This window comes from Dendronephthya gigantea, unplaced genomic scaffold (genome assembly GCF_004324835.1).
Source record: "Dendronephthya gigantea isolate DGI-Jeju-01 unplaced genomic scaffold, DenGig_1.0 000010F, whole genome shotgun sequence".
In the NCBI taxonomy this organism is placed as follows: domain Eukaryota; kingdom Metazoa; phylum Cnidaria; class Anthozoa; order Malacalcyonacea; family Nephtheidae; genus Dendronephthya; species Dendronephthya gigantea.
The window spans coordinates 916,561-926,160 of record NW_021163020.1 but is presented as its reverse complement, the minus strand read 5'-3'; the positions used below and the strand labels follow the sequence as shown (position 1 = coordinate 926,160).

Genomic DNA, 9,600 nt, shown 5'->3' with positions numbered 1-9,600 from the left:
AGAACACATGAGCACGTTTTCCTCAAGTGGTCTGGTATTTTGAGGTTACTGATGTAAAGTAGGAAAAACAAAATACTTAGAATACTTATAAAACGGGTAATTACTTTTCATTTCAAATTTCAAAAGACATTATCGGAGACAGGAGCTATTTGCAGACAGAAATATTCTGTTATTAATATCCCACTTGAATTAATGATGTTTTTGAAATATATGGAGATAAAATAGAATGCAATAATTGCCTTGTTTTCCGCGTCAGACAGTGTTTGTCATTCAGCTGGCTGTAATATCATTTCAGCTTTCAGCTTCATTTCTGAATTTTATGCGTCGAGAATTTCAATACTTCATGCGTCGAGGATTACTAAGACATTTTATATCAACTAAAATTTATAATTGTTTAACATTTTCCAACCATATATACACATATACAGGAGGTTTGTATTCATGCTGTAGTAATTTATTTACAATCATAGAATCTATAAGATTCCTTTTTCTACACATATAACTTACAAATTGACTGGTTCAGAGAATATTTCTTCTCTATCTTTCAAATTATTATTACATTAATAATAAATAGTTTAAGTGTGTTCAAATCTTTGAAGTGGCAAGTCATACACTTATTCAGTATTCCTTATTGAAATTAATCCTGGCTCAATAAGGCATACGCTATAGCCTATAAGGTTGTCTTGTACGGTGTACAAGACTAATATTTATCTAACTAGTTTAATTTTATTGTTTTTATGCCCATGACAGTGCAATATACAAACGTCTTCTAGAAAGGTAGTCATATTGACTGTATGAAAGAACGAATCTTCACTAATATATCGCAAGGACACTCAGCCAAACTGAAAGATGATTCTTTTAGAGGTTTTACCATCACATATATGGTCGGCCAAACACGCTTTTCTGCACAATTGTTTTCCATCTTTTGCACAAAACGAAAAGCATAATACTATTCATAAAAACTTAAATCGTCAAGTATAAAAAAAATGCTGATGAGGTGACTTGTGAACGTGACATAGCAAAAATTAGAGTAAAATATTCTGACCTCTTTCTTCCGATAATTAAAACCTCAAACATGCATCTAGACTTATTTCAGTTTCATGAATCTAAAAGCCAGCGTTTTAAACAATCCTACTCGTATATCACAGGCCGAGAGAGGGAAATTTCTGCTGACTCTCTCATGTATTCTACTTGGGGGTCCGGTGTGGGAAACTAAGAATGACATTGGCTTGTTTTGTGGTGATAATAATTACCAAAACAAATTAAAAGTAAGCTTGTGTCTCAAAGATCTGAAACGATAGAGTTACGCTCCCATTTTTGGGCATCGCTTCAAATCGTCGTGTGTTTTATGAAAACGCACTTTTAAAGTAATCCCAGTACCCTACGTTCAACCCACTTACCTATGCAATCTTTATCGGAAGGCTTTGGCAAAATTTAATGAATTTCAAGTATATGTAGTTTATCTAATATATGAGGGATTTGTTACTACGAGACATAAACATGCATCAGCCATGGAACATCTGCTACCAAAACACATTTCGTTATGTTAAATGCATGGCAGAACTCCCAGAATCAACTTATCAATAATTCCAAAAACAATAAATTGACGAATGATGTTCCTTTTGGAACAAAACCATATTTTGGCTTTTAGCCCAGTAAAGGCATATGTTTTGGTGCGAGATTTTTAGTTACGAGCATTTTCAAATCCCACTTCATATATAAATATATATATATAAGGCATGCCTCACTATGTAAGTGTATGAGTTTCAGGTGATAATATATAAGTGGGATTACAAAATTCTTCAGATATGTTCTGAGCTATTGAATAATCGTGCTGTCAATCAGTTGAGTCATGTATCATCTGCGTGTAAACATAATAATATTTTTGCTCGGGCCACCGTATATTCTACTGTCATGCATGCATTAATCTCACTCTCGTCACTGCCGTTAGACTTTAATCTGATATAGGAATTTCCCTTGCAGTCACAATATTCCCACCTTCATAGGAAAACAACTTTCTCTTTCACTTGCAGTATCCCGGCGGACTAGAATAGCAGTAATGCTGTTTTTCTCACTTCTTTTTTCCTGAGTGCTGGTTTTTGGGAGTATTCTTCTACACTAGCTCTCACTTTCGTAGTATTAAAATTAATAGGGTCCGATCTCCTTTTACCGGCTCTCCATACGGTCAAAGCTACGTTTCAAAGATGTAAATAAGTCCAAATTTTTGCGTGATTCTCCTGTATCAAAGAAATAAATAAAATATCGCATGAAGAAACTTCATAGACTCTTTTGTCAGACGTTACTTGGGAGTTCGTAAATTCTGTAGTAATCTGACGTCTCATTACAAAGTAGGCAGACGGTAATCTCCAGTATTATTAGGTCTACTCCCGTAGTTCTTCCGCATAGTTTCTTAATAATTCCCAGGGCAATTACATGCAGTGTCTCTTAAACATTCGCGAGTCCATCTTCCCCCGAGTGCACTCCGGAGCCAGCTACAGATCCTTCATCGTATCTATGCGCAGCAATCGGGCTACGCAAATTCACACCAGATGAAATCCGTCTTGAGCGTTCGGTCATAGAGGTCGATCTTGCGTAGCGCCAATCTCGCGGTCTGATGATTCTCTTTGCACCTTCCCTTAGCTCCTTAATCCTTGCAAAGTACAGAAATGGATTGATCACGCCACTTGTATATTGAAAAAACAAGCTTAGGAAATCAAGCCAAAATGATCTGTAGTTCTGAGAGCGAAGTAATGTCACGACCATGTATAGGATCCATAGGAAGACATAAGCAGCGACGGTAATCGCAGTTGTCTTTGCCGTGTGTATTTCAAGCTTTCTCACCCTCTCTTCGACTCGATGTGAATTTTCTGCACTGACAAATTGTATCCTGCGCTTCGCTAGTTCCCGTACGCTATTAAAGAGCAAAGCGTATAAAACAATAAGAGCAAACAGCGAGACAATAAATATGGTAAGAGAAACAGCAGTGGTTGTTGTGTTCGCTAGAAATTCAGCTCTATAACGCGTACATGTCTCCTCTCCAATGTTCACGTCGATGTGAGACCCGATGTATATCGGAAACACCACAATCGCTGCGATTAGCCATGGGGAAAGTACAAATAAGCTTCGAATACTTGTCTTGCTTTTCCAGCTTTGCTTGTAAGCGACAGGATGAACAATTGCGATGTAACGATCCAAACATATTGTAACGTAGGCTAATACCGTCACCGTGCTTGCGAAAGCACTAAACGACAAAAGTATTAAACAAGCTACTTGCCCTTTAAGTGGGGAGTCAGATGGATGCGTTACGATCGTTGCAGTTAGTAAAGGAATGAGAACACCGCTTTTGAGCAAATCAATACAAGCGAGATTCGCCAACAAAATATTTGACAATGATCGCAGTCTCTGTTGTAGAATAACAATAAACGCGACAATGCCATTGCCAGCCAGACTTGCTATAGCGAGGGCAACCATTAGACTCGCTTGTATAATTCGTTCTTCTTTTGAACTGTTATAAAATGCATTTGAAGTGTTATCATATTCGCTGTTGTTTCCATTCTGGGCTGCCATAATTTACACAATGTATAATTAATCTATATCTGTTCTTCTTCAATTCGCCTTAGCGCGTCTCTTTGAACGGTTTAAGGTTCGAAGACGACTGAAAAACACTCCGTAGACAATGATTCCACTTCACCAGAGTTGAAGAGTCAACTTGAAGCAGATGTTTGACATTGTTTAGTTGAAGCCTAAGCCTTTCCGAAGTTGTTATGACAAAATGAAACGATGTTCACCACCCGCTGTCGGCAATAATGCTTGCTCAGTGAAAGTATTTAGCGCGTCCAAAATATACGCGATAATATATGCAATCTGCATTAAATCCTCCTCAACGTTGCCGTTAAACTCGCACTATTCCGACGCACGGACTAGAATGGGAAACGAGTGCTATGCCTCGGTCTTCGTGTAATGTCACGTTAACAGAAGCTCAATATTTCGAGTCTGTGTCAATTGATAGGTCGCATGAGCTATACGACAAGTGACGTTGTTGTTGATGCTTAAATGCTGATCACTAGCAAATATATATTATAGTCTCCCGAAACGACCTATAAAGTCATTTGGCAACACTTCACACATTGATAACTCATTCCTGTCTTCCCCTTATCGTACACCGCAACAATGGACACGCGAGGTATTTATATCTGGTGCCAACTCGTAAACAACATACTTCGAATACGATAAAGACTAAACCTTAAGCCTTATCCAAACACGCCAACTTATGTGCACTTTAAGAACATGACATGCAAGGCTTAAATTTAATAAAAAATATGCTTGAAAACGTAAGGAAATTTCAGCTGCGAATTGCAAAACATTGGCGGTTTCAAAATACGTTTTCCAGATCTTGAATTCCTTGCATGCCTAGACGGTGTCACGTTTCCGCTTGCTGCGGGAAAACAACAATTTTTGTTTAGAAATTTTTTGCATGAAGCGGTTAGCTTTTTCTCGAGGATAGCGAGTCGTGGGAAAATTTTTAAGGAATGATGCTATATGTGGGGGAATCTCGTTCATATTAGACGAACTATATAAAAAAATGGAAATAAAAAAGAAAAAAATTGTAAAAAGTTTTATTAAAAACAAGCAGCTGGTGATATTGGCTGTCCAGTTCGATAGACTGACATATATATCCCCTATGCACTCAGTTGCATACAGGGATGCAAAACATTTTGTTTAGAAACACTTCTGAAACTATCGTTCCAATCTAAAATTGTCAAATCTCATGACAAACTGCAACAAAAATCCCAACACAATTCACAAGTATATAACACAGAAAATCTTTCATATTCAAACATAAATCTTTCATATCACAATCTTTCTTATTTAAACTAGTTTTTAATATTGAACAGATCAATATTTAAGCCTAGAACCATGTAATTTTACGACTTTCACTAAGTTCCATAGAATGAAGTCTTGTTTTTCCACCGCCTCTATATGACCATTATTCCTTGCCATCTTCCACGCTTTCGTTTCCTTCATGTTACAGAATCATGATCCTCGATCCTCCAGCCACGATCTAGTTAGTGTTGTCGAGGAAACGAGTTTTCATTTTGGATCTGGCTAAATTAAATTCAGATTGCTGTTTATTTAGTCGCTTTGCGGCAAAATTCATTTTGCCATTGACCCTTGCCTGGTCCGTGGTTGCATCCCATGGACAAGCCTAACCACATCCAAGGGAGTGAAACCCGCTAAAATATAACAATATTGTGGCAAATATTTCTGGAAATCCCCACATTTCGATGTTTTAAGGCTCGTTATCCCTCGTAAACGATAGAATATATTGTATTCTTCATTGAGATTAAAATGCGGTGAATATATTCATTTCTGTAAAGCAATAAATATGAAGCCAAGGAACTGCGTGGGTTTGTATATATATGTACACATTATACATAATATATATAATATATATAAATGTACATACGCCCCCAAGGATACTTATAGCCTTGGTATTAAACCTATATAGTATATTACAGAAGGAATGAATGTTTACACTTTAAAATTTTAAATGCATGGAACCCGTGATGGAACGAGCTCTGTTATTGAAACAGTTGCACGATTGTTTCAGCATGCAACAGCCATATATTGAGATGCGTGGAGCCTTAATTTGTTAAAATGGTCGCGCCCAAAAAACTCTCTGCTTATCTTTTCAATAATATAAAAATATTTTCTTATCACTTTATTTATACCCAAATTATGCTTAAGAAAAATGAAGCTGTGCACAAGATCTTTAATTGCAATAGTCCGGCACCAATGCCAGACACATGCATCCAGGATGGCAAAAAGCCAAAACGCTTTCTCTAATTGCCAAAAACACTTTCGTTATAAATATCTTTACCATAGAGATGTAGATTGGTAAATAATAATAATAACAATAATAAAGGTTTGTCAGACTATAAACAAAGCACTTGTACTCGATCGGACTTATCTCACAAATATTATCCCAATTTTACCGCAACTTAGCGACCGTTTGATTCTCGTTATTGTTGAAGACCCACGAAGCTCGTCTTAGACGGGAAACTCGTCTAATGCGAATCCGGTCACAGACGGGTTTCTCGTCCGAATTTACCCGTGTAACTTAGACGGGTAAATTGGGCGGGAATCCCGTCTGGACGAGAAACTCGTCTTAAATTCGCATTTAGACGGATAAATGGGACGAGTTTCTGAAATGGAACGGAACAAGGCTAAGTAAGAGAAAACGAACAAAATTTTTATCGTAATAATTACGATACCCTTTTTGTATTACCCGACCCATCACATGCACGTATACATTTATCCACTCCTATTCATATTTAGACGGGTTTTCACCATCAGCTTTCCCGTCTTGAGGTTCAAGTCTTACAATGACTTACCTTGCACGTAAGTAAGGAAATGGGATGTTGTGCATGGTCATGGGTCGTATATATATATAAATTCATGAGTTTTGTCCATAGTGCAAAAGAAAAACGACCGAACCTATGCAAAAAAAAGTCATAAAATTCTAGAAATGGTCAAATGGACCCGGGTCGTCGACTTTACTGCATGACGTTCATAAAGTCACGTACCTGGTATAAGTTTTGAGACAAACAGTTCGTGACTAATGATTCGAGCTCCCTACAATATTGGTATGATTTTGGTTAATTAAATACTCAAATTAAGTTCTCAGTCTATAGTTTATGATGTGATTGTTATCTTTCCTCGGAACTGCGAACTCAAAATGACGCGCTCTTCAAATTGATAATTAGGTACCACTCGAAATATTGTCCAAGTGAGCCCTACTCAGAATTATGTTATTATATCCATGCAATGTTTGTTCAACACTTTGCTTGGATAACCAGCTTGCACTTGCATACCAAGTCAAATCTTCATACAATGACATTACTGTATTTTTGTTAGCTAATGGGATATGCTAGCAGCTCGGAAATGATTATGGAATGCCAGCAACTTGCAAGTATTCCATTGTTATTAAATTAGCCACACAGCGGGCTGCAAAATCACTCGTTCAATTTAGCTGTCTGGTTGTATGCTATAATTGGGACATATGAGGTACGCTCTTGGGTAAAATCACAGCGGTTTGACGTCAATGGTAGATTGTATGTCAATGCTGGTATTGTGTGTCAAGCTATTGCTACAAACACGGTCATAATGATACAGTCTCGACTAGATTGACAGCGTTAAGTCGTCACGAAAACCCAGTTGGCTCAATATAACTCATTTATTAGTAGAGTGCATGGCTGATTAGACGTCGAAGTTAAGTTAATGTTTTTGACTTTTTGTTGTTTTTGATCAGCTTTGAAAATGTACAGATATAGATTTATTTGAAGCATGAAGTTTGATAAGTTAGTTACTTGACAATGAAAGTGTTACAATGTGTTCATTTAACGTACATCGCGATTTATCGCGATTCGTTTTTGATGAACGTTGATATACATCATCTACAAAATCGATCTGACAAATTTTAATGTCCACAGAGTACCAGGAATCGCACACGCAGTTTCATTTCGGTAAAACAGTTTCAAAAAGGATGATTCATTCCAATAACCTCAGCCTTATAACTAGGAATAGATGCATGTCAGGATCTGATAAAAACAAGAAACGAAATGAAAGGTTGACGATTGATTTTATGAAGGAAAGGACATTTTTCTAAACTTGCTTGAAGCACCGTACAACATATATTAATACTAAAATACCAACGTTTTTGACACAAGCAATCAAACGTATATCCCTCATTACCATCACATAAAATGAATCTATCTTTGACGAGATTCAAACAATTTGAAAAATGGCCGAGGGATATGTTTTGATCACAGAGTGAGCGCAGTCATATGTGTTCGTTATTCGACACCAATTGACATTCATTCATCGGTATTATTTCTTCCATATCATGCATATATTTATTAGCTAAGTATTTTTTAAGATGGATATATTAAATTTATAAATAGGAAGGATCTTAAAATATGTAGACTCATGCAAGAAAGCCATTATGATAGATCAGTTCCAACCTAATGTATGCTATGAGACGAAGATGAAGAAGAAGAACTGTAGGTAGTGTAAGTCTATTCTACGACCATTTTAATTTGTAGAATTGTCAATTGTGGATGCCGTTTGCATGCGAAATACTTTTCACATGACACATGCAGTTCAGATATGTATTATGATAAATTGGGAACATTATGATATTGTGGATCATTACAGACAAGCTGTATGACTGCATGATTGATCTAATAGCGAGATAGTACTGATCTTAGCCCAAGTGTTATAATTGACCATTCAAAATTCAAATTATGTCTTGGTATAGAGGACTTAAGGCCCGGTCATGGTGCAATTTTTCCTGCAACTTGCAAGTCTTCTTTTGAGAGCTTTAAATTTGGCAACTACCAAACTTCTGTCTTTATTACACTCCATGCATGGCGTTTCTTACACTTACATTTTGAAGACTCTTCACTAATTTACATCTCGTAAAAGTAGAATTGTATTGCAAGTTGCAAGAAAAATTGCACCGTGTAACGTGGCCTTTAGTGTAAGAAGACAGAAACAATAAATAATGCGAACAATGTTTATTTTGCAGTGAGGTTTTACACGAATCTAATAGCAATTTTTTTTTCTCGCCACGTGCACTAAGTTGTGTGCATTTAAATGCAGATATAATTGAAAGATAACGTGTTGTTTTTGTCAGTTTATATCGCTGAGTTTTGAAATTGATCGAATTATTTTATGATCATTTATTGTGAGAGGTGTATTGACACATGTGGCTTTGGTATGAACGATCAACTATGCCAAGTAAACTGATCATGGAAGATAAACTATATTAATAGACACACACACACACATGTGAGTCCATGTGAGTGCTAGTGCAAGTCCGTTATCATCCTTTCGGATAATATCTGAAGAAATATTTTGTGAATTGTGATTAAACATACGCGAAAAGAAATATCTTAATAACCGTTTTGCCTAAATTAAACCAGATCCCGTGCCATTGCTGAAGCTACGTACGTAGCTTGAATCATGAATATCAGTGGAACGAAGTGAGGAAAATTCAGCCAAAGCGGGTTAGTCAAACACTTTGTTTAACGCCAACTGCCAAATTAGTCCGATAAGAGAAAAAATAAATCATCAACTTTTACGGAGTAAACAGTAGATATGAAAATTTAATTCCACGAAAGCTGTGCATGGCTTTCTTTTTGTTCATTTTTGACAATTTGGCACCAATTTATTCGCAATCGAATGATCATATATGTGACTAAAGGAGGTTTATTGACTTATTGTTACTAGATTTAAAACTTTCAAAATTTCGCACATTTCTCAGTATATGTAGTTTTTTCACCTACAGGTAAAATCGCAATCTTGAAGATTTTGAACGAGCCGAGTCTACTCCCCCCCCCCCAACAGGACGACTCGAGTGCCCCCTCGAATACACCCCTGGCTGATACACCTCTTGCATAAAATTTTACCGTAATTTTAGTTATTTTACCTAATTTACAAGGAAGAAATTGCTACCCAGCTTTCCCTCCAGTTTTCTCAATTTCGCAGACTCGAAGTGTAGAAATTTCGCGCTCGTTTTCGATCACGTGACGGGAC

At 36.7% G+C, this 9,600-nt stretch overlaps 1 protein-coding gene across 1 annotated transcript; it reads right to left on the bottom strand.

Annotated features, from left to right (window-relative positions):
* Positions 1–387: 387 nt before the first annotated feature.
* Positions 388–4,310, bottom strand: LOC114518282 (adenosine receptor A2a-like). The gene has a single exon (XM_028538245.1). The coding sequence runs from the start codon at positions 3,565–3,567 to the stop codon at positions 2,446–2,448; it is 1,122 nt and encodes a 373-aa protein (XP_028394046.1). The 5' UTR covers positions 3,568–4,310; the 3' UTR covers positions 388–2,445.
* Between the last annotated feature and the right edge of the window lie 5,290 nt (positions 4,311–9,600).